The sequence below is a fragment of the Prionailurus viverrinus genome, chromosome A1 (assembly GCF_022837055.1).
Source record: "Prionailurus viverrinus isolate Anna chromosome A1, UM_Priviv_1.0, whole genome shotgun sequence".
In the NCBI taxonomy this organism is placed as follows: Eukaryota; Metazoa; Chordata; class Mammalia; order Carnivora; family Felidae; genus Prionailurus; species Prionailurus viverrinus.
In genome coordinates this window covers 181,262,582-181,286,651 of record NC_062561.1, presented here as the reverse complement: position 1 = coordinate 181,286,651, position 24,070 = coordinate 181,262,582, and the positions used below count along the sequence as shown (strand labels likewise).

The window sequence follows — 24,070 nt, the reverse complement described above, 5'->3', positions numbered from 1 at the left end:
ACATCCTTTTATTAGCATGGATAATTGGAGGCTCAGATAGATCTAATCATTTTAGTGTTTTCTCGCTTTTGACAATTATAGCCATCTTTCTATTATATTGTAAGCTTAGTAAGGAACTGGGGGGACCATCTGCTTTGTTCATTGTGGAGGCTGATGGGCCTAGCACAGTGCCTGGCTCACGGAGGGTGTTCAGAAAATATTTGTATAACGAATGGACTGTCTTTATGTTTGAGGAAGCTATTCCTGGGGAGCGGGGAGGGGATGCCTAGGTGTCTATCCTGTGCCAAGTATGCAGAGGACAGCCACGGAGTGCCCATGTGACTGAGCCGGGAGGGGGCTGCCTCCAGAGGACCCTGCTCAGGCTGGTTCAGGGTGATTGGGTGTGGGGACATGTAGGGAGTTCCAGCCCAGGTAGTACTTACAGATCAGTGACGTATTCAGGGAGGTGGCTTGGGATGCGGGCCAGCTTCTGGTTGGAGCAGTCCACAATGGTGCCCTCACAGCGGCACTTCTCGGGGCACACAAGGTCCATGAAGCACTCGCTGCTGAACCTGCTGCGGTAATCCTCTGAGCCTAGGCGGGGCCAAAGAGGGGGGTGTCAGAACCACCGGGGCTCCCGGCCCAGCTGAGGTTGTTGGCAGGGGGATGGGGAGGCACATGGTGGGGTGGTGGTGGGGAGGGCCCAGTGACAGCATCGCCTTCATGCGTGGCCACCTTGCTGGTGCCCTCTCTACCCCAGATCCCCACTTTCCATTTGGTCTTTGTCATTCATGATTTCAGTCCTCTGGGAAACCAGGCTCAAGCTCTGTGGGCTCTTAAGCTTTGGTGGGTCACGGACCTTTTTGAGAAGCTGATGCAAACTTATGCTCTCCTCAGAGAAATGCTCTTAGGTGCATGTGTGCAGAATTTGTCCTATAATTTGGGGTGGAGAGTACTGAGTCCATGATACCCATCATCTGTGGACTGTCTAAATGTCCATGAAAGTCCAAATGAAGAGATTCTGGTGGGGTTTTGATGAGGGCTGTCAGGGCGAGGATGAGGTAAGGGAGGGGGGGGTTCACACTCAGTTATCTTCAAGCAAGTAAGGAAACAATAAAGGAGGCCCAGCATATGGTGGTCAATGACTGTTGACACTAGATTTCAGCATTGAAGACAATAACGAGGGTTGGGGACCTGGGGATTTGAAGCCCACTGCCCTAACGCTCGGGAATTTGGCTCAGAGTTGCCTGATGATCCTCTTTAAAAACACAGTAGTAATAAATTAACATTTAAAAACTGTCAAGACAAGCACAGCTCTTGTGAGGGTCCGAATGATTTGCCCGATCTTTTGAGAATAAGCTCTGTTCAACCACAGTGAAAGGCCAGTTCTTAGCTGGAACTAAGATTTATTTTTTTGACATTGACTTTCTCCTGAGGTCACACAGTAATGGCAACAGTATCAATAAGTGATGTCTCACAAGACGTCCAGGGGTACTGCTTTATTGATTGGAAATAATCCCTTGCTTGGTACCTGGGCAAACCTCGTGAGACCAGCAATCACAGCGGAGGTGACTGGGGAAACCCTGGCTCTCCTACCAGCCACCAGCTAGTTGGCAGGGGCCACCGCTTCATTAGCACCATGCTAGGTACAAAACATGGGCTTGGTCCATGTTTGCCCGAGGTGTAATAGCACATCAGTTGTCCTATAAGTATTTCTGAAAGTGTTTCAGAGAACATGGACATCACTGGAGCGCTTAACTGGTTGAGACAGACCTTGGTGATCTTATCTGCATTAGGGGTGACGTGGGGCACCAGCAGCTCAGAAGTTTTAGCAGTAGTGGGTTTGTCCAGGCTCTGGCACTCACTAGCCTCAGTCTGTCCACATGTAAAATGGGAATCTAGTACTTGCCCCTATCTCACAGGGGTGGTCGTGAAAATGCAAGGAAGAGCGAGGCAGTGAAGAGTCTCTGGGGAAGGGTAAAGAATTGTATAAATATTTATGATTCTACTACTATTGTTTTCAAGAACTTAGTGGAATATTTGGCGTATCAGAGGCCATTAAAATATCAGTGTAGCTAGTGATAATAGCTGACATTTATGGATCACAGACCATGAACGAGGCATTATTCATCAAACTTCAAATGGGTGAGTCCATTTGATCCCTGTAACACTCTCGAGATCATTGTGACTCCATTTTATAGAAGAGAAAACTGAGGCTCTCAGGTCAATTGATATATGACAGAGGGATGAACCCAGTCAGGCTGAAGCCAAGGCTTGTGTGATTAATACTATGCTTTCCTGCAGATGTGCATTTTGACAAAACCTTTATTCCAGTCCTTCTAGAACTGATCATAGAGTCCAACTTGGCAGAGGTAGATTGATTGGCATTTTCCTGCAGAGGGCTATGGGAGGCAGGAAGCAGACATCTTCCATGCTCTTGGTTTCTTCCCCCTCACCTTATCAACCTATGCCAATTCCTGACTGGGAATGAAGTCTCTGATTCTGAAGTGTCTTCTACTTAAGACAGAGGATCAGAGGCCTGGACCTTTCCCTCTGCTCCCTCCTTGTCCCCCTCCTTCATCCCACCCTTCCACTCCCAGGCTTGTGTGAGCACAATCTGAGCACGTATCCCCACAGTTATTTGGGCTGCTTCCTAATCCAATGCATTATGCAAATCTCTTGCCCTTGGCTTGCCAGCATCCCTCCCACTGAATAACTCTGACCTGGGCCATCTTCCTCCAGACACATCAGCATGCTGTGTCCTGGATGAATTTCATCTTGCAAACCCTGCTAAATGACAATCTTCTCTTGCTCCTTGCCAGTGGTTCTACACGGTGACGGCGTGAAGGGGCATTTTGGACATATGCATGTATTTTTCTTTCAGAAGGTGTCTACAATGGAATCCCTGCAAAGTGGAGGAACCTTGGGCACTGATCAAATGCCTCTGAAAGACAGGAGGGAGCACATTGTGCTGCTCTTCAACACGATGAGCTTGAAGATGTACCCTGGCTGGGCTGTGGCCAGGGACTGCCACTGATTAAATGCGTTTTCGTTTTAATCAAGGTGAGAGCGTCTGTAGTTAGCAGGAATCGCTCTCTGTAGTATAGTTAGATTATAACTGGTGGACCTCTGCGATGGAACCGCTGACCCATTTTAATGAAATGATTTTGCAATTAGATTCAATGGACTAATATGTTCTTTCCAGCATCCCCCCCTGCTGTTTTTGTTATTGCCCTGGTTTGTAGTAATGAGGGGGTCGGAGTGTGATATTTTATTTGAGTGGCAGCCAGAAATGTTAATAACGGCGTTTGCACGTAACCCAAAGAGTTCCTTCCCCAGTCAGAGGCAGCCTGAAATGCCACCCCCATCACTTCATATTTCATTACCGAAACTACCCTGGGTTTCTCGGAGCCATTTGTTATGCCTAATGCTCATAACTACCCAAAAGTATTTTTAACTTTTCCAGAGCTTTAAAAGTCAATTTCAATCTCAATGCATATTTGTCACTGCCAGAAATACTTAGGAGGAGGGGAGTAACTGAAGAGGCCGCTGCTTCTTCTCTTTGGGGAGAGTTCAGACAGCAGAGATCTTGGAGGACTTGAAGAAGGACCATAAAACAAAACCCCGGCTGAAATGGGTCATGGGAGAGCTGATGTCATCTGGCATTTCGCCTGTTCCTGCCCCTGTAGCCCTCCTCCCTCTATGCGGGCAGCTCAGAACAACGACACTTGGTACATGATCACAGAGAGCTTTAATAGACCAGGGGGTGGAAATCCATAGCAATGCGATTTTATTACGAATCCCTGCCCTGTGGCCACTTCCCAGGAGAGCATGTACTTAACATCTGGATGGTCATGGGATTGGGGCAGGTAGGGAGCCACAGCTCCCACTCTGTGGATGGGCTTGGCTGCAGAGGCCAGTGCTGGGCCCAGGATGGCTGCTGTCCTTAGTGGTCTGGATTTGTGTCATTCTTTGGGCAACCAGTTTGTTGAATGAAAGTCACAGATTCACTGTTATCTGATGACCATGGCCCTGCCAATGCACGTGTGTCCAGAGCTCTCCTCTTCTACCTCCAATATCCCTAACGTGGGTGGGATGAAAGGAGGAAAGGAGCAGAAAGAGGAATTGGGGGGGAGATTGTCAGCTTGAAGAGAGAGCCACATGGACAAGCAAAGGGTTGTAAGTAAGGAATGGAATCAAGAGAACATTGCCAGGCACACAGTTATCCACTCATGGGCAAAGGCTGGGGGACTAGATACCAGTGACTAGAAAATATCAACTGTTTTACCAGGAGTTTGGTGATCAGTTGGGCAGACAGCTGTCCTCGTAAGCTATCCCCATCACAGTCTATTATGAATGCAGCCATCTGCCTGAAACCAGAGGGAAATGCCCATGGCCTGCAGCTGGGCACTGCCTGGTCACAAGCCTGCTGCTGCAGAACCAGGGAGGTGCCTGTGAAGGTGCCATTGTGGACCAGAGGCCTGGCCCCTGTCATGGTGGGGGCAGTGCCAAGGCACTCAGAATGCCCCCTCTGTTCAGGATAGGGGACTGCTCCAGGATCAGGGATTTGTTGTGTACCAAATGGATCTTGGTATATCCATGCTGGAGGGAGGAGCCATTCAAACAGCACTGCTTGCTCACGTGCTTACTCAACTTTTTTTCCATTAACAGAAGCAAGCTTGAGGGGGAGTGTTAAAATGTTTTTCAACTCCCTATCCATTCAAGTCAATCTTATCATTCTTTTTCATTTTCTAATTCAAGGCGATGAGACTGTCCGTAGCTAGGAAGGGTGAGTATTATAGCTGGAAAGAGCAGCCATCTGAGCCTGGGTAAGTTAGTTAACCTCTCTGACTTGATATCCTCATCTGTGAAATGGGACTTATAAGGTTGTTGTAAAAATTAAAACAAGGTAATGATCGAAATAGTTCAGCACCTGACCTAGAGTAAGCACTCAGTAAATGGTAAAAGCATCCAGACAGGCCAACAGGACTCTGTTACTCAGCAACGGCTGGGCCCTGGCTCTGAGGGGTGACCTGAGGGAGAGGAGACAGTCAAGTCACATGTTACCATGAGAGGCCAGAGCTGGCTTCCAGGCCTATGCCAGGATTTGGTTCCCAGCATGGCTTTCTCTCATTTGGGGTGGGACACAGACTTCATGGCATGAACCAAAACCACAATCTTCTAGTTACACTGAGCCTAGGATTTACTAATAAACAAACAGAATGGGGGTTGCCAAGATCCCTCTCTTGATTATCAGAGATAGCAGATCTCTGCACAGCCCTCGTGTGGCACTGGACTAGCTCCATGTGAGGAGCCCAGCTCTTGGGCCACATGTTAACTGTTCCCGGAAGGTCAAGATAACAGCCTGGACTTTAGGCTACATGGGGACCAGGGCCAATGTACTCATGAGGAGTGGGGGTTGGGTCCAGGAGGAGGTGCGAGTTAAATCCAAAGTCTCAGACTCATGCCACTCTCACTAATTCTCATGCTCACATTTATCCCCGATGCTTCTGGTAAAGATAGAGGAGAGGGAGTAGGTCACAAAGCAGTATGACCTTTGGGTTAGCTACCACTTGGGAAGATGACCTTGCACTGGGACTTTTCCATGAAATGATGGGGCACAGGCCTTGGGTGTACCTGTTCTCTTTGAACAGAAGAAAAACAGTGGTTTCTGAGCTTCAGCCTAGCTACTTTACCCTTTGGCCGGCATCCAGAGTAGCCTGGGGGAGGGGGTGATGCCTCCATCTGGGGTAGGAGATGTGGTTCTAGATCTTAGCTTGTCCCCAGTGTGCTCCTCCAAACCCATTTCAGCCCGTATCCGCTACCTGGAGGTGGAGGTCTCTGCGGATCCTCCCAGGCTCCCGCCCCCCGCCCTCCGTGAGGCTAGACCAGGAGAAGTGGGTCTGGCAGATGGCGGGCTGCGGTGCTCCAGAGCAGAGAAGATGTCCAGCGGTGGTGGCGGTGGGCCATGCTGCAGGAGAGCGCGGAGCTTTCCGCGGTGCTTGACAGAACCATGTTCCGTTTCCATCGTTCCACCACATGGTTAGATCAAGCACAAAGGAAAGCCCCGCGGCGACTGGTCAGAATCAAGGTCAGGAAGCAGCGTCAGAGAGAGGACAGGAGCGCTCAGAGGAAGCAGCGTGGAGAAGCGGAAGCCGGAGCAGGCCCCCACGGAGCGTGATTAGTACCAGGAGCAGGGTTCCACAGGAACACTTCTGAAGACAGGAGCCCCACCGCCCTTGGACCCCGCCCTGGGGCAGTCACAGGGGAAAGGGAGGAGATCGGGCGGGAGACTACTGGACACCCCTGCTCAGGAGAATCAGGGCACAATGGGTTATGACGGCAGATGTCTCCAGTCATATCACGGGCCTGAACAGAACCTCTAAATCCCGCTCCATCGTACCACTGATCTGCCAAGACATCACACTTAGCAGAAGCAGCTTCTGCACACTCTGCATCCTGGGGCCCATCCCCACAACACAGTGGATCCATAACAGTTTGTTCCCCCAGCCCCTTGCATGAAGAGACAAGCCACAACTCCCAGTGGCCTAACGAAGCTGCAATGCTCTTCTTTAGGAAAAGCCCCTTTCATATTCCATACCTCAGAAATTTCCTCAGTATCCTTCAAGGACCCCCAGAAACCCTCTGGCTGACAGACATTCATTCCAGATGACTCAACATGTAATGGAGAAGGCGGGGGCGGGGTACGGTATCAAAAGAAAATACACGTCCCTAGCCAAGGAGAAAGATGGGAAAGCCAATGGGGCCCTGCGTTTGGGACTGGGAAACCTACAGTTACAACTGTCTGAGAACAGTGACCAGTTCCCATCACGGTAAGTAGTCTCTTTCAGACTAAGAGAAGGAAGGAAAGGGGGAAGACACCAGATTCTAGGGTCCTTCCTGATTGCAGATTTCCTCCATGGTTGTGAATCATGGCAGTGGGTGGAGGGACCAACAACCAAACTTTCTGGGTGCCATGGGCCCAGGTGAGGGCGTCCAGTCTCCATGTCCCTATCTGCAACAGATCAGCGACAGTTTTTATGAACTTCCTCCCAAGCCACTGGGAGGAGATATGTACTTCTCGAACAGACCAGAAGTCAGGGCCAGGTGACTGGGATCCTCCCTGCTCTTGGCCTCTGACAGGAGGAACGGAGTCACTGTTCCCCTACAATGTGTTTTTGGGGCGAGATGGTCACAGCATCTTGACAGTGCATAGGTTATCTGCAATGGTTGACCAGTGAGTCAAGGTCACTCCACAGCCCCAGGTCTGACCTCTTTCAAAGCCCTCCCATCTGACCAGCTAGAGTGGCCGTTGTACTCTAGTCTCAACTCTGCTCTGATGTCTGGACATGCAGGGCTCTGTAACACCCTGGTTGTTGGGATTTCACATTCAAGTTGGATCAGGGCCTTGGTACCAGAGCAGGAAAAATCCATCCCTTTCGTGCCCCTGCCCCCAAGCCTTTAACCCTTCTCTTTGATTTCCCTCAACAACAACAACAACAAAAAAGGAGGGACAAGAGAGAAAATCTTCGCAGCACATTGAATGTCCTGGGTTTCAGATCTCATCTTGAAAATCCTACTCTATAACCTCAGACAATACTTTCCTGCTGTGTAGGCCTCAATTTCTTCATTTCTAGCAGGGACTGTGTGAATTCTGAGTTCTCTAAAACTCTGTGATGACCTGAGAAGTATCTTGCTATTGGCCATCTTTTCTCATATTGTGTCATCACCCTCTGTACTTTTCACTGTGAATTTCTTCTTGCCAACAGATCGCTACACACGAAGGAAGGAGGTGTGATGGAAGATATCTTCCAACTGCCAAGTGCTCCCCTGAGGATGGGCTTGGGGTCCCAGGCAGCCAGACTGCGGCTTTTCAGGGGGACTTAATCTGATGGTCAGATTACCCCAGCTGGCAGCATTCACCTCTAACCAGATACTGCTGCCCAGGGCGGCGGATGCAGCTGATAGAGGCAGACACAGGGCAGCTGGGAACCAGACGCCCTGCCTAAGGAGGGGCTTTATGCATTGCAGGAGCAGCCCTGAAATTGGCTTCTAATTACATCAGCTGTCTTTGCAATGGGGGTGCTTTTAGGGGAAAGTAAAATGCAGAGTTATTATCTGTCAACTCCAGTATGCATCACCTGACCCTCCTTCTGGAGCTTCCTGGAAACACAAAGCTTTAGACCTATGGCTTCTGTATCCCCTAAAGCCAAGGCGGGCCTGGACCCCAGTGTCTGTCAAATCCAAGGTCTTTGATACTCACCAGTAGGTCTCTCTACCTCTCTTCTCTGCAGCTACATGAAATAATAGCACATAGAATGCTATCTGTCAGGCATCAGCTCTGACGTTCCCTACCTTTACAGGAATAATCTGCTTAGTATTGATTTAAAAAAAAAATCTTTTAGACAGGGTCAATCCAAGAACCCTGTGCTTCTGTTTCTTTTTAAAATTTCCAAGCACTCCTGCCCTCCATAGGAAAAGCAGCCAGGATCTCTCCCATGCAAAGGCAGGCAGGTAGTGGCACAGCAAGAGAACTATGTGTTACTGTCCCCTAGGTCAGCCTGCTATTTTCTTTCTCCTACTTCATTCCATCTGTACCCTCATCCTGCCACCCCTAGTCCCAGCCCACAGTCATTCCTAGGCACCTGCCAAGATTTTGTCTCTGGGAGATGCCATCCTCAGACCCTGGGCCGATCCCCCTCCCGTTTTGTGTGGCCCCATGGTCTTGGCATCAACACAAATCCTTGAGCTCCTGACAGGTCCCCTGTGAGCCTGAGGGGTTGGGGCTGGGAGATGGCACTCAACCTTCCCCTGCTTCTTCTCACCCCCTCTTCTGGGGCACAACTGCTTGTTACAGCTAATTAAGTCAGCTCCCCCCACTCCCAGACTTGGATAGGAACAGAGGGGACAGAGGGAAGAAGAGGTGTGCATTATGAGAAAGGCCCTGAGGAAGGATGGTTGTGCCTCAGGTGACACTCCAGGGCTGGGAGAGGGTTTCCCTCCCAGAGATGCTGCTGGCCCAAGAATGAACTTAAGGAAAGAGTTTTGGGGAGTGGGGGTAGGACCATAAACTAGGAAGAGAGTCATCCAAGCAGTTGGACTGTTTTCCCAATGCTCCTTCTCTCCTACATGCTGCGTGGTGTCGAGGAGTGAGCCAGACCTGGGGGTTGCCTCCACTGTTTGCTTGCTGTGACCATGGGGTGCCCTTTACCTCTGAGTCCCTGGCTCCCTCAGCTGCAGAATGAGGACTCCTCCGGGTGATCTCACAGGACTAGTGGAAGAACCAAATCAAACTAGATGCACTCAGCACAGAGTTCATCACAAGTAAGAAACTGACATTGTTATTCTGAGGCAGACAAATTGGGACCAACGCCTCATTTTGCCACAAAGTCCCTGTGGTATCTCCAAGCCCTCTTGAGGTGTTAGGTTCTATTGAAGAAGATAAAATAGCTAAAGTTTATCACTCTGGAGACGTGGACTAAAGGATTTGACTCAGAGGCCAAGAACAACATGAAAGGAGCAGAAGTCTGTCTGCTGGTCTTCTCCCAGCGACCGGTGACCATGCTGTCATTCTCCCTGGGAGAAGTCGCTTACATAAGATGCTCTTGGGCAGGGGAGAAGAAGGGCTCTTGCTGACACACAGATTGTGACTGTTGGCACCAACCCATCTCAGCACATTATACTATCAATCTCTCACCATTGGGAGCACAAGGCAGTGTGGTGATTTTTTTCCAGTAGCAAATGGCACAAATGCTCGCCATTTTTAACTGCCTGTTTATCTAGCTATCAGGTCAAGGACAGCTACTTCTCTTTTCAAGATGACCTGAGAACCCCTCTGGCATTCACCCCCAGTGTCTTTCCTGGGTGCAGTAGGGAGGAAGGATTCCAGAACGAGCTTGGAAACTGGAAAGTGAGGCTTTGCTTTCCTAGAGAGCACAACTCTTTGCTGTTTTCTCCATGAACAGACTATACCAGTCTAGGGTGGAGGAGACAGCTAGCTAATGTCTGTGAAATCTGTAACAAACTGTGGTCTGAGGGCTGTACCAAAGGCGGTCTTAGAGGGGATGGGAGCCTCCCAACATTACATGCTGCTTGCAGCCTGGCCTGGGACCCATTTCTTTCCCTATCTGCCACTTGGGGAGCACGCTTTGGAGACTCAAAGAAAATAAACTGCAGCCTCTAAAAGGCACGTGTGTAAAGGCTGCCCCTCCCCTAGCTTCCACCTGACCCTGGAGATAGGCTGCCACCTGGGTTCTGTCTCTCCTGAAATTGTGCACCACCCCCCGCCCCACCCCATGCTTTTATTGTGTGTGCGTGTGTTTTATTTTAAATCCATAAGGTAATTGGTTTTCTGCAGGACTAACTGAATTTTCCCAATTTAATTTGCAAAGATGCTCCCTAGGAGCCATTACAGCGCTCGCTGTCCTCCAGATTGGATTACTGGCCTCTCTGGGGCTGCAGTACTGAGTCGGAAGGTGGGGCCCAGCCCCGTAACCTGATTACCTGAGCAGCGGAACTTCTTGCTCTTGATCTGGCTGATGCGTTTGTTGGCCAGCCGGCGCGGGCTGCTGCAGCGGGCCCCGCTCGTCTCGATGGGGTTGTCCTGCAGGTAATCGGCCAGCCACTTCAAGTGGCAGTCGCACACAAATGGGTTTTGGGCTAAGTGGCTGCGAGAGGGATGAGAATTGATCAGGAGTGACCCGGGGTGCCACTCTCCACCGCCACCGTGCCTGGTGCTGGGCCCCTCCTCATCGGGCAGAACGCAGAGAGGGTGGGGCCTGAGGCCTGCTATGTGCCAGAGAGGGTCACAGGTGCGGCTGGCATCAGCTGGTGCCATCTCCTTGCTCTCCTGACCTGGGGCAGGACCCACCGCTCACCTCGATTCTGACCCACACCAGCGGTGATGGGCAAAGTCACAGGCTCAGGGTATGTGCTTACAGCAGCCTGGATTTTATTTCTCTAAGCTCAGCAACGCCAGGCACATAAAGCAGCTGGCAGGGTGACTGGCTCATGGTGGGTGTTCCACATACAGCAGTGGGTATTGCTGTTACCCTCATCATCACCAGGGCAGCACCGTGAGTCCGGCTCTGCCCGGCTTATAAGAAAACTCCACAGGGCCAGCGCAGCGCTCAGCGCGTGGTCGGTGTTCAACATGCAGCAGCTGTTCTCAGCTCTTTATCGGCGCCTGTCTCTGGCTAGGGGCAGTAAGTGCCAGGTGACTTAGAAGGCATCCAGAAGCCCCAGGTTCATGGTCAGGCCTGGGATGGGCTGAGATCTGTCCTCAGGTGTTATTTATCTAACGGAGTTATTTATGATCCTCTGCAGTGAGGAAGTGCTTCCTGAAGGGAAGGTGAAAAATTCCGAGTGCCTGTAGCAGAGGGTTGATTTTGCAGGGTGGTGCGGGGTGTTGGTGGGGAGGATTGGGCTATTAGCAGAGATGGGGCCTGCTCAGAGTACAGTGGTTAAGCGAGCAGGGGAGCCTGTTCGAATCCTGTTTCTTACTAGCTGTGCAACTTTGAGTAAGTTACTTAACCTCTCTGCCCATTGGTTTGCTCACCTAGAAATGAGGGATCCTCACAACACCTACCTCACAGGGTTGCTGTGAGATCTAAAGGTTTGAACACGGGGAAAGTGCTCAGCGAAGTGTTGAGCACCGGGTGGGTGCTCAGTACAGGTGAGCTTACGGCCATTCTCACCGCAGCCTCCAGACATGCTCTGGGACACGCTCACCTAGCCTTCATTTTGGGGGCTGTCTGTGCCTGGGTGTTTGGGGTCACTGGCTGCCTGTGCGTGTGCTGGCATTTGAGGGGGCATACTCACAGGGTCTGGATGGCCTGCAGAGGGGCAAAGAGTCCCTTGCTGATGGTCTGCAGCTTGTTGTCATACAGGGAGAGCAGATTGAGGTTCTGTAGGTCCTGAAACGTGTTCACTCGCAGGCAGTTGATCTTGTTGGCATTGAGGAGGCTGCAAGCACAAGAGAGGCCAGTGACTCACTGCTCCTGGGAGTCACCCACGGAGCAAGGGCTGCGCATGCAGGAGACAGGCGTCAGAGCTCTCCTCCAGAGACAGCCTAATGCTCTCCTGAGAGCCATGGGCCCCTGCCGCTAGAGTATGTGTGTGTGGGGGCGGGGGGGTTCTTGCATTCCCGCGGCCACCGAAACTCCAAACATGTCCAGGCACTTGTACACCAGCTACTGAGGATACTGGGCCACATACTGAAATCCCCCGCAGCCTTCCCTGGTACCCAGGCCCTCAGAGGAAGCCTGGAAATGGCAGCACACATGCTTGACTTTCTGCTTTAGAACACAGAGCTTCCAGGAATGGGGGAAAAAAATTCATTTGGCACAACTGTTTCAAAGCTTTAGTTGACTGACGAAGGGCAATTTTGATTCAGAAGTCTTCTTAGAGTTCTGTGAAATCACTGATCCCATTGGAAATGTGATGGAAGTTATAGGTTATCCAATCCTCCCGGGAAAAGATACATCCACGGGCAAGCATGGGTGTGTGCACATACACATTCTCTGTCTCTGACACACATGCACGTGCTCCCACACACGCAACATGGATGGAGCCCAGTGTGATCCAAGCTCTACCCCTTTCCCCTCCTCCATGCATCCCTGCTCACTACACTTCGTTCCTCAAACGCCCCCATAAGCATTTTGGCCCAGGTCCTTTGAACACGTTCTTTACCACCTTTCATAAGGTGGTTCCTTCTCCTCCCCCACATATCAGCTTAAATGTCACCTCCCTAGAAAGGCCTGCCCTGATCCCCTCACCTACAGCAAGACCCCCAGCCCCCCATGACTGTCTCTCCTAGCTCCAGTTTATTTTCTTCGTAGTACTTCTCTCCATTTGTGATCACAGGGTGTTTGTCCTTGTTTACCACTGGCCTCCCACCTATGATGACTGTAAGCCCTGATGTCACAGATGACATCACTTTCATTCCCTTTATTCTTGGTGCTCAGCAACAAGCATTTATTATGAAATATACCCAACCCCGTACACAACTCCAGGGGACCACACTCTAAGGTGGCACCTGTCTTCCCTGGTTTTAGATCTGCATACCCCTCCCTCCACCAAAAGAAAAAAAAAAAAAAAAAAGCATCAAAAGAAGCTGCCTTTCAGGTGAAACTCTGGTCCAGCGTAGGTGATGCCATGAGGGTTATAGAAGAGTTCTCCAGCATGGGGCTGGCAAGTCAAGCAAATCTGAGTCCTGAGAATTTCCTTTATGATCCTAGACCAACTGTTTGTACCCTCTTAACTAGTATAAAATCATTTCTCATTCCCTCGTCAATAAACGTAGGGGAGAGGAGAACTAGACGAACCAATAAAAATGTTAAATTTTTAACATTTCTCTTTCAAGGCTGGCTCAGAGCTCCTCTCGTGGAGAGTGGCCCAGGAGACTCGTAACGGGCTGGCCTCCACAGGCTCTGATGCCAGGGTCTAGGGGACTTGAGTTGGTGATGGGGGGGTTGCCCCTGGGAGCTCAGCCTTCTATAGCACCTCTCCCTTGCTGGAGGCCCATCCTCCCAGTGGGGCCCCTGCAGCCTGCGTGCAGGCAGGCAGCTGTGGCAGTGACAAGTACAAGAGCTGCGTGTTTAATCTGGCTAATAATGGGCAGGGTCCCAAGGGTTCACACAGATGTCCTCCTGCCTTGCAGTAGAGAAAAGCTAGAATACTCTTGTTGTTTTCCAAAGTGCTTTCCTGACATCCAATTGTTCTCACGGTAACCTAGGCAGATGGGTACAGCCAGCCTCCCAAGTTTAGGTGACAGAACTGAGGCTGAGAATGTGGTGGCTTGGTCAAGGTTGCATGCGTTTCCAGGGAACATGCTGGAGGTAGTTACGAGAACTGATGTCTCTGGAGGGTGCACTTTTTTCTTTACGAACACCTTATATACCCCACCCATCTGTCTATCCCCCGGTGGCATTCCCCCGCAAGGATGTCCTGTGCTTTATAGATTGCATTTTAGTCAAGGTCAATCCATTCTGGGGACATTCCAAGGAGGACACCAAGGAGCAAAGAAATAGGGAGAAAAGCCAGAGGGACCCAGCAGGGCTAAGCACCCATGGGGCAGGAATGGACCCTTCACACACGGGTGTTTGGTGTGCTTGTTTACAAAGGAAAATAAAGTGCCTGGTAAATGATTTATTCCAAACCTTGATATTCAGGGCCTTAAGAGGGGATCCCTTTGCTAGGAAATACTGAACAATTCAGTAAAGAGACCAAGTCAGAGGTACCAATCTGATGCCCTGAAGAAAGAATCTTCCCTGCAATATATTGTGACATCCCACATGCAAATCTGTTCATTCACCCTCCCAGTGTTTTAAAATTGGGAAATTTCTCTCCCTCTCCCTGCCTCCCTCCCTCTCTCTCCCTCTCTATCTCTCTCTCTCTCACACATACACACACACACACACACCCCAGATTTCTATTTCCTCTTGAAAAAAAATTTCAGAAATTCTAGCAACATGGAGTCCACTGGAGGCAGCTATGGGGTGGCTGTCCCCTTTCGATAGGACCCATGCTCCCTGTTTGCCACAGTCCTCTCTCTTCCCTAGCGATGTCTTTCACCAGCTTCTTCGCCTGTCTTGCCTGAGTGGGCACTCATACCTGAGACCCTAGTGCAGATTAAAGAGCCCAGCTGCAGTTCTGGGGAACACTAGACCCTGGACAAAGAGGGAGCCCCCAGGGAGAGAGCAGTGGTGACTCTGACCTGCCTTGAAAGGGTAGCCAATCTGCATGCTCCTGGGGGCAACCCTCCTCACTCATCAGAACTACTGAGGCTTCTTTTTCTGATCCAAATGCTTTTCCTTGTTCCCTACTACTTCTAGATGTCTTAGCATGGGGTGTTATCTCAAAGATGGAAGGCATCAAAACACCCCAGGCTGGCGGAATTACTAGGCAAAGACAGCATGAGGCGCAGAGTGCATGAAGCAGGGAGCAAGCGGAAATACAAAAGGGCACAGTCTCTTGGTCACTCCCTCCCTCCCAGGATGCTTGGCTCCCTAAGGCAAGACACGTAGGTGCAGGAAGAGATAAAATTAAGCTGCTTATCCCGATTTAGATGCTGAGGACAGCCTCACTGATCCCTAGCACCAGCAAGATCTAACAGCCCATCCTTCTGTCCTCTCTCCTTTGGGAGGAAGGCTGGCAGCTACTCAACTCCATCTGTCTTCCACGAAAGGATCCCTGAGCTACCTGGTACATGGACAAGAGTTGGAGGGGAATTGAAAAAACATGCTGTGGAGCAAACAGAGAGTAAACAACTATTTGTAATGGGGTTCAGCATTTCCATAAGAACTCCTGAAGACAGGCCTTCTGTCTCTTTCCCTGGAGAGATCGATTTTCCCTCTTTTTCCCCTCAAGGCTGCTGGGTCTGTCCTATTTCATCTCCCTTTGAGGAACAACAGCAGTGCAGCTGCTGAAATGATACTAATAACGCAGTGACATCTCTAGGGACCACAGCTCTGTGCAGCCCCGTGCCAAGCGTTTTCCAAAGCACTTTCCACACAGTATTTTATTTCAGCCTCACAGCAGCACGAAGATTGTCCTCATTTTGCTGGTGTGGAAACTGAGGGTCCGAGTGGTGGCAGATTTGACCAAGCAGTAAGTGAAACATACCAGCCTGACTCCAGACCTCAGCTTTTATCCACCACAGAGAATCCATACTCTTTCTTCCATGCCCAGTGAAGCATGTTCCTGGTCTCTGGGAGTGGTTATTTTTGCTAGCTTTGGAATGCACCTGGGCATGGAATGCACCAGGTGGGCAGAGGTCTGGTTGGGTCAGGAAGACTGCTCGCCGTTTGGTTGTCTGGAGCGATCAGGAATCCTGCCAACTCTTAGGAAGGACTTGGCACCAAGTAGTTGGAGATGGGATGCTTTTTGGGATGCTCACCAAACTGCCATTGGCACAAAGTGGAAGGTTCTTCACTGAGGGGCTCACACACACACACACGAAGCAGCATTTCAACCTTCAGCGATCATTAACCACATGCTGACTTGGGAGCAGTATGCGTGGCTCCTCTGAATTCTCACTCTACCTTGGGCAGATCAGGGGACAGTGATGAAGCAGAAACAGCAGCATCCCTCATGCAAGATGAGATGCTCCAGGTTGCCTCATTTGAAAGGCTGCCTGGTATTCAAAGCCAAAACTTTGACATCCCCAACTAGACCTTCAGCTTGATCTCTTGTTGGATCCAGTGAGTTGGGGGTTGAGGGCATCTTGTGCTCATAAATATTTCCCCCAGAAGCAAATCCAGCCATATTTTGGGGCCACCTGCTCCCAGACCCACCTCCCAAAGAGCCTCTTTTGAAGGTCTTATAAGCAAAAGGAGAGAGAAGGGCTGAGATGGACAGGCCAGATGAACAGCAGGACCACATGATGTAACATGTAACAAGCATAATGTATGATCAAACACCCACCAACCACCTTACAAACACTAACCCACTGAATGTCCCCACTAGAGAGTAAGAGTTATCTCCATCAGACAGATGACACAGAAAACTGTTGGGACACAGAAAACTTAAGTACTGGCGACCAAAGTTGCACAGTAGTAAGTGGCAGTTTGAGAAGGGGATCCATGTTATCTTAGCACAAGGGCTTTGCTCCCACTCATTATGCCACCCTGATGCCCATTAATGGACCTTGGGAATCACCCAATGCTGATGGGAGGAGATGGCAATATGTTCTCTGTGGCCACTCCCATTAAGCTAGTGACGATTCTACAACATAACAAAACAAAAAGCCATGCTCCCTTCAGAGGGGATTAAGGCGAATGGCACATCCAGCAGGAGTGCACAGACATCACCTTCTATATTTACTTCCAAGTGTCAGCCCTACGAGGCCCTCTCCCAACCCCTCTTCCATGAGCACGTGCAGCTTCCACATATGTTCCACGTCAAGAGGTATTAGCACTCAGTCCACTGACTAACCAACATAACGATGCTGCTAAGAGATAATCCTTTCCAGAACCATTGCCTTCAGAAAAGGCCAGGCAGGAAATAAGCCACAGAGAACCACAGAGCTGGAGCTTGTAGAGGGGGCAGTGAAATACCCTGGGTCTGGGCTAAGGAGGGCTCTTGTGACTCAAGTCCTCCTGCTCGGGGACCCGGCCTGCCCTGGCCAGAAAGGTCCCAGATGCTCTCAATACAGGAGCAGCTGGCAGCTTCCTTCCTTCAAGGCCCAGGAGATACAGAGAGAAGAACCACAGGAGGGAGATGAGGTCCACCCTCATCAGTGAAAAGGCCCTACCACACCCACTTTCTCTAAAGAGGCCAACAGGGCAGAAGACCACTGAGACCCCATTTTTAGCTACTGTCCTTGCCCACATCTCCTCCTCAGTGAAGAGTCCCACAGAGCTCACAGGCCTTCGCTGCACAGTTCGGAAAACACAAACATCGGGAGTCAGCTTTAATGATAAATTGCATTAAAATCACCTTGGCAACTCTAGCAATTCACGTGTTGATTCAGTGGCCCAGAGCTAACGTTCTGGGTGGTATTTATACTCTCCACACCTGCCCGTGGGTCTGTGGAAGACAGCAGTTATGTTGCCGCTCCTACTTGAGTGGTATTTGTCTGGAAATGTCAAAAGCATATTCTAAACTCCAGAGTACAAGGTTTGCTCAGAAAACTGGTGCCAAGAGAGGGCATAGTGACCCTCTTCCTGGAAATTAGTCAAGTCCTTGCAGGAAAGACCATGAGATGGAAAGCTGGCCCAGGCTCCTGCCAAGGGGGCAGGTGCTTTGGGGAGCTTCCTTTTCCTAACACAAGGCTGGGGAGTCAGTTTGTTTTATAAATACTCAGATGTAGATACGGAGGAGGAGAAAGACGGTACCAATAACTGCCTGGCATTTTTTCTATTGCTCCTCCTCAGAAAAAGGTCTCTCCCTGTGAGTATTTACCACCATTATGCATTGGCATAAACTATTCGTGAGGACACCAATCTGGGGAGGTATCTTGGACCCCTGATTAAGCTGCAGGACACAGAGCCAAACCTCTCTCATTAATGTCTTCCTCTTTTTTCTTTTTTTAAAATTTCTCCAGAATTAACGCTCTGTCATCCTGAACTTTTACAAAAGATTTTTTAATGTATTTATTTTTGAGAGAGAGAGAAAGAGAGAGAGAGAGGTGGAGGAGCAGAGAGAGAGGGAGACACAGAATCCCAAGCAGGCTCCAGGCTCTGAGCTGTCAGCACAGAGCCCAACGTGGGGCTCGAACCCACAAGCCGTGAGATCATGACCTGAACTGAAGTCAGACACTTAACTGACTGAGCCACCCAGGTGCTCCTGACTTTTTTTTTACACATTAATTTTAATAAGACCTACTCTCTTGCCTTAGCACAGATACTATGTTCTCATCATTACCATATGATATGGGGGATTTACTTTGACATTCAGGAACCTACTGAGGCCAGACATGGGGAGAAGCCTGGTGATATCTGGTGCCACGAGGTCAAGAAACCCTAACGCTGCCCAGTCTTGCTCTGGGCCACGTCAGGCTCAACACTCAGGAGAGGAAACAGGAGGAACCATCCCAGGCCCAACTAGGGACAAAGAAGACTCTTCCATTCCCTCCCAATAATGGCTGCACTGCTGGTCACAGGCTGTGGGTTGTCATGGTGATTCCTAATGCACAGGAAACTGCAAATGTAGCAATGCCATTGGATAGCCTGTCTGAAAAACAGGACCTCCCTGGAGTCCACAGACAGAGGAGAACTGTAGGAACAGGGTGCAAGCAGAGGGAAGCGGAGATTCTGAGAGACTGGACACGGCAGCCATCACCTGCTATTGGGGGATCAAAGACCTCCCCTAGTGTGATCTGGCTTGCTCCTTCCCTCCCTCAACAGCTACCAGGGTGGTCACTTGCCTTCTGGTTACCAACTGGTCCTTTAAGAGGGGTGAATCATTCACTCAATGGCCAAGCATGGGATGACTCCAGATTTTACATCTCCCTGAAGGCCTCCCTTGGGAAGCCCCGGGCGCACAAGGAAGGGAAGAAGCCCTCCCTCAAAAGTGCATCACAAAGTAAGTCTGCTTCCACTGCTGGGGAGTTCTCACCATCTGCCCTTAACCCAGTCTTTACAGACGGGCAGCTTCTTCATGCCCTCTCACAGGGGTTAGTGGGATGACAAGGGGCCAGAGGAAGTCCCAGGGAGACAGCAGCCTGTGACGGATACTGAGGCATAACGAAAGGAACCAGAAACAGTCAGTTCAGCAGTACCTCCTCCTTGGCACGAGCCTGTGAGGAACTCTTGCTCTGTGGATCACAGAACTAGTTCTGCAGATCTGCCTGTGACAGGGCCTGAAGCAGAAGTCTCTTGCATGGACTCTAGAATTAGCCTGCCTGGATGCCAACGCTCCATCACTTACACGCTGAAAGACAATGGCCATGTTACTTAACCTTTCGATGCCTCAGTTTCCCCATCTGTAAAATGGGCCTTTTCACAATACCTTCCTCTTAGCACTGTTGCGTAGACCAGAGAAGCATACAAGCACATAACATTGCTTTGGCACGGGTTCTGGAGCATATTAAGTAATTAGCAGCAGTAGTAATACTCGCGAAACAGCTGGTGAAGAAAAGTGAGCTAGGGGGGTGGAGTTTTGCTCACTGCCCTGTAACTGGCATGTTGCTTGGCAGACTCCAAGATTCTCAAAGGGTCTTGTCTGCCTTCCAAGAAAATCAAACAACAGGTGCCTGGGTTGTCTTAACTTATTCCAGCCCAAAGGCAGTCTGGTTTGGGTTCAGACCTCCTGGAGCAGGCTTAACATTGACTGTGCCCAGCATTTATGTGAAAGCTTCTACCTCAAAGGACCGCCTGCCCTACTCGAGCCACTTTCCTACGCATCTGCCATGCAATCAATGAGCACTAAATGAATGCTCTTTATTTCCTGGGGGAGCTGGGACAGCACACCTTGCAGCTGCCCGTCAGAGGGGAAAGTGATGGCTCTAGAGACGCACTGACAGCTTTTCTTGTTTTGGGAGAGGTCGACCTCTGAGCTAAAGTTTCTGATGAGGAAAGGGATGGGCACAGCCAGGAGAAGGGTCAGTTCTCTGGTAATCCAGCTGCTCCCATCCCTGGACCTGGGAGCATGTGACATATCTTGTCCTAACCTTACATTCTGAGACATCTTCACATGGGATATTTCAGTTCTCAGCACATTAGCAGGGAGTGTCTAACATACTTCTTGTCCAAATGGGTGTGGGACTCACTTCCCAGCACTCTGTTTTAAGGAGGGATGGGCATACAGACCACCACGCACACCCCCAAAGATAAATAAGGACTGTTACTAATGACCAATGAATGTGTGTTTATACCATGAATGTCTGCAGGAACGGAACCTGTTTAGGATTAATTACAGGGAGACATACTAGTTATTTTGAAACCTTTGAAGATTTTGAGAATAGCCTTTTCTGAGTTTCCCCAGAAGCCATTACTGAGCTTTAGTATAAGAAAGAACTGCCTAACTTTCTAAGTACACAATGATGACTTATCACAGACACCATCAGCAAGAACAGATAGAAAAATTTGTCACAGAGGGCGTGGGAGGGGGTTCTGCACTAGCTGGGTAGGAGACTGTGCTTGGAGCCCTGACGTTCCTTTGACCTCTGAAATTCTGGAACTTAAACAAAAGGAGGTGACTCTTTGGAGGCTGACACCCAGAGGACAGGGCATTGGGTTTAGGGGATCATTCCCAGGACTTTTAAGTGTTTCCATGTAGCCCATTTTTGGTGGCCTCCAAGAAACTCTGAAGCCTGAGATATTCTATTCTCAGTGTTGACCATCTGCTGCAATAAGCATCTCAAGAACGGGACCCAGGAGGACTGAGTACATGCAGGGCCTGGGAAAATCTGGCAGGATGGCTGGAAAATGTGGAACAATGGGATAAGGGGGCGCAGGCAGGACAACTACAATGTACCCCCTTTACTACCGACAACACCGTGAGTTGTGCCAGAGAGGAAATATCCGAGATCGCTTCACGTGGCAGAGACAGCTTGGCTTTGTGATGCACCAATAATTTGAGAAACAGGGAGAGAGAAATAAACACGAATCTCTTACAAAAAGCCTTGGAGTCAAAGGAGAGGAAATTACCCAGACTACCAGGGTATTCTAATCAGAGCCTTCTTATCAGAGTGTCTCCAGTCTAACAAGGAGAAATCCAATCTACAACGGGCTGGACGCTAAATTAGATCTAATCAGGACCTGCTTTCCAACAGCTCAGCGGCAGGTCAAAGCCCAATGACGGCTGCAGTTGCTGCTTCTTTCTGGAGAGCAAGCTTGCCTGAGTTGTGTCAACTCCTGGTCACGCGCAAGGCAGGGATGCTTTGTCTTTACTCCTAGTTTACTCCCAGCTATTCCATTCCATCTGCTCAAAATTTTGGTGAGATTAAACTAGAGTTCCTGGCCCATGCAAATCCTGTGAGTTCTATTAATATCGTCACTGCTATCTGCTCCAAGCTGGGAGACATTTCCTTTTTTAAAAAATATGCAACCCCCCCAGAAATAAACTCCCCCCAAACCCATGCATTTATTGAATCTTTGCAACATGCCATGCGCTCTGCTAGGCACTTTGATGCATGCTAGATTTCTCCTTAATGCATGCAATGACATTTTTCTGTCTACACTAGACACGCAGATTGTAAAAGGATACTCACCCCAGCCCAGTACAACACAACCACCCCCAAATCTACCTCAACGCCAATGCTACTGTTACTCTTCTTTCAAGGGATTAATAGCTACAGTTAACTAGCCTTATGGAGGTGGTTACGATTTACAGTTTCTTTGCTACAAACAAAGAATACCATCTGTGAAACACCCAGCTCCCTGCAGAGCCCTGGTGGGTCACTGTAACAAATAGCTTTAAAGGCTCACCCAAGGGCTGGGACCTCTGAACTCAAAGATGCCCACACAGAGATTCACAGAGTGAGACAGACGTGGAGATGGAGGTGAGAGGAGATACAGAGAAGAAAAGACACAAAAGAATCTTCTTTCTCTTGCTCTCAGCTTCATTGAAACAAACCTGACTGCTGCTTGTAGATGGACATGCTGCCTGGAAACTAGCTGGGCATGATTTACATGACTGCATTGTCTTAGGAGAACCGTCCAGGTCTGAGTCTTACAGGACATGGGAAGGGGAGTGAGTAAAGATGTGAGAAGGTAAAGGCTGAGGACAAATCTCATTTCCTCTTTCTTGAAGAGTCTCTGGGAGTCACCGGGCCTTCCTCTCTCTATTTTTGTGCCTGGCCTCCCACCCACCCGGAGACCCAGCTTGCCTACCTGGTCTGCAAATTCCTGCCGCAGCTTTGTTTAACTGCACACAGGAAGTCGGGAGGCCCTGGGCTCCTTCCTCACTGCCTGTGACTTGGGAGATAGTTTTACAAAGACACACACGCTCACTCACTCATCTTTACTCAGACACACACCTCTATTCGAAGGCTGAGAGCCTTCTGAGACACAGGGCCATGTAAACTCTTCTCCAGTTTCCACACCTATTTTGCTGTGTGATTGAGGGCAAGGCGTTTACCTCTCTGAGACCTGGCATTCTCCAGTGTTCCCAGGATACTCAAGATCAATTCCTCATACTCCTAGGAATTGTGATGGTCACCGAGCAGGATGTGTATGTGCGCACATGTACTCCCATGCCCATGGCACATGCGCATAGACCCCTTGGCTACCTAATCACAAACTACAGATAACTCTCCCCCATCATAGAATCTTAAAATATATGACAAGCTAAATTCCTTTCCTTGCCTTTCCACATCAGAGTTCAATTATATTCTTCAAACATTTAAAGCTCAAATGACCAGAATGAAATAAATGCAAATAAATAATCCTAGAGCTTAAAATTTGAGGCAACAAGTCTTCCTTTAAATTAAATAAACTCTGGGGTGCCTGGGTGGCTCAGTCGGTTGAGCATCCAACTTCGGCTCAGGTCATGATCTCGCGGTTCGTGAGTTTGAGCCCTGTGTCAGGCTCTGTGCTGACAGCTTAGGGCCTGGAGCCTGCTTCGGATTCTGTGTCCCCCTCTCTCTCTGCCCCACCCCTGCTTGTGCTCTGTCTCTACCTGTCTTTCAAAAATTGAATAAACATTAACAAAAATTTTAATAAATAGTTAAATAAACTCTTACCCCCTCAGCTATATCTTACCCAGATAGAGTCATATTGGTGACTGATTATGTTCTTCTATAATTATTTCACCATCCCACCCCCAACCCTTCTTCAAGGTCACATGTGTATCAGCAGCTGTTTCAGCTTTATCGGAATAAGGTGTGAATGTTTTAGTTCCCTAAATTCCTAGCATGCTCCTGCAAGATGCTTCCCCTTGTAGGATTCCATTCAGCCTTAATTTCTAGCCTCCAGACCTATGGTTAGTGACTCATGCCCCGTCCAGGTTCCTGAGCTGTAATGTATCATGTAGGTTTGTTCACATTGACCTTGGTCTCCCTCTGCCAACTCCCTGGCTGTCCTTCCATCAAAAAGAGGTGGTGGAAGTGTGGGGTGGACAGCTCAGAATCTCCTCCCCCCTTTTGGTGTGTGTAAAGTCAAAAGAACTGTACTGAGCATGGCTCAAAGTCTGCAGGTGAAGAGCCAGTAGACATTCCTAGAGACATACATAGTGACAATATGCCTACTCACAGCAGCTGTAGGGATACCAGCCCATCAAACAGTCCCTTGGCAATCTCGGTGATCTTGTTTCCATACAGCACCCTAGAAAAGAGAAGACAGCAGTCTCTGTGATGTGAGGCCACTGAAGCCCACTCAAGTGAGAGGCCATCGCCTCTGCCAACTCCTGTAGGTGGGTGGGGCTTCTCAGAGCATCTCCTTCCCTGGCCGGCCTTACCCTTCCTCCTTACCAGTGAGACAGCAGGCAAGTGCCACAGGGGCTGCAGAGACAGGCTGTCTGGGAGGCAAGGAGAAATCAGCTCCATCCTGTTTCATTACTGGGCAGCCCAGCTTAATAAATAATCCACAATAGGGCGCAGCGGTCCCCTTGTAGTGTCTCCCTGAGCTGCTAATATGACTCACACCTCGGCAATAAATAAGATGTGTAGGAAGCTGGCCGGCCCTGTGTCTTCTTGTCTTCAATGGAT

General features: G+C 49.6%; 1 protein-coding gene across 1 annotated transcript in view; it reads right to left on the bottom strand.

Moving 5' to 3' along the window:
• Positions 1–24,070, bottom strand: part of SLIT3 (slit guidance ligand 3) — a 594,639-nt gene that overhangs the window by 75,850 nt on the left and 494,719 nt on the right. The window contains exons 12-15 of the mRNA XM_047873095.1: positions 23,616–23,687; positions 11,800–11,943; positions 10,483–10,646; positions 423–573 (exon numbers count right to left, since the gene is read on the bottom strand). Coding sequence (XP_047729051.1) covers positions 423–573; positions 10,483–10,646; positions 11,800–11,943; positions 23,616–23,687 — 531 coding nt within the window. The remainder of the gene's footprint in view (positions 1–422; positions 574–10,482; positions 10,647–11,799; positions 11,944–23,615; positions 23,688–24,070) is intronic.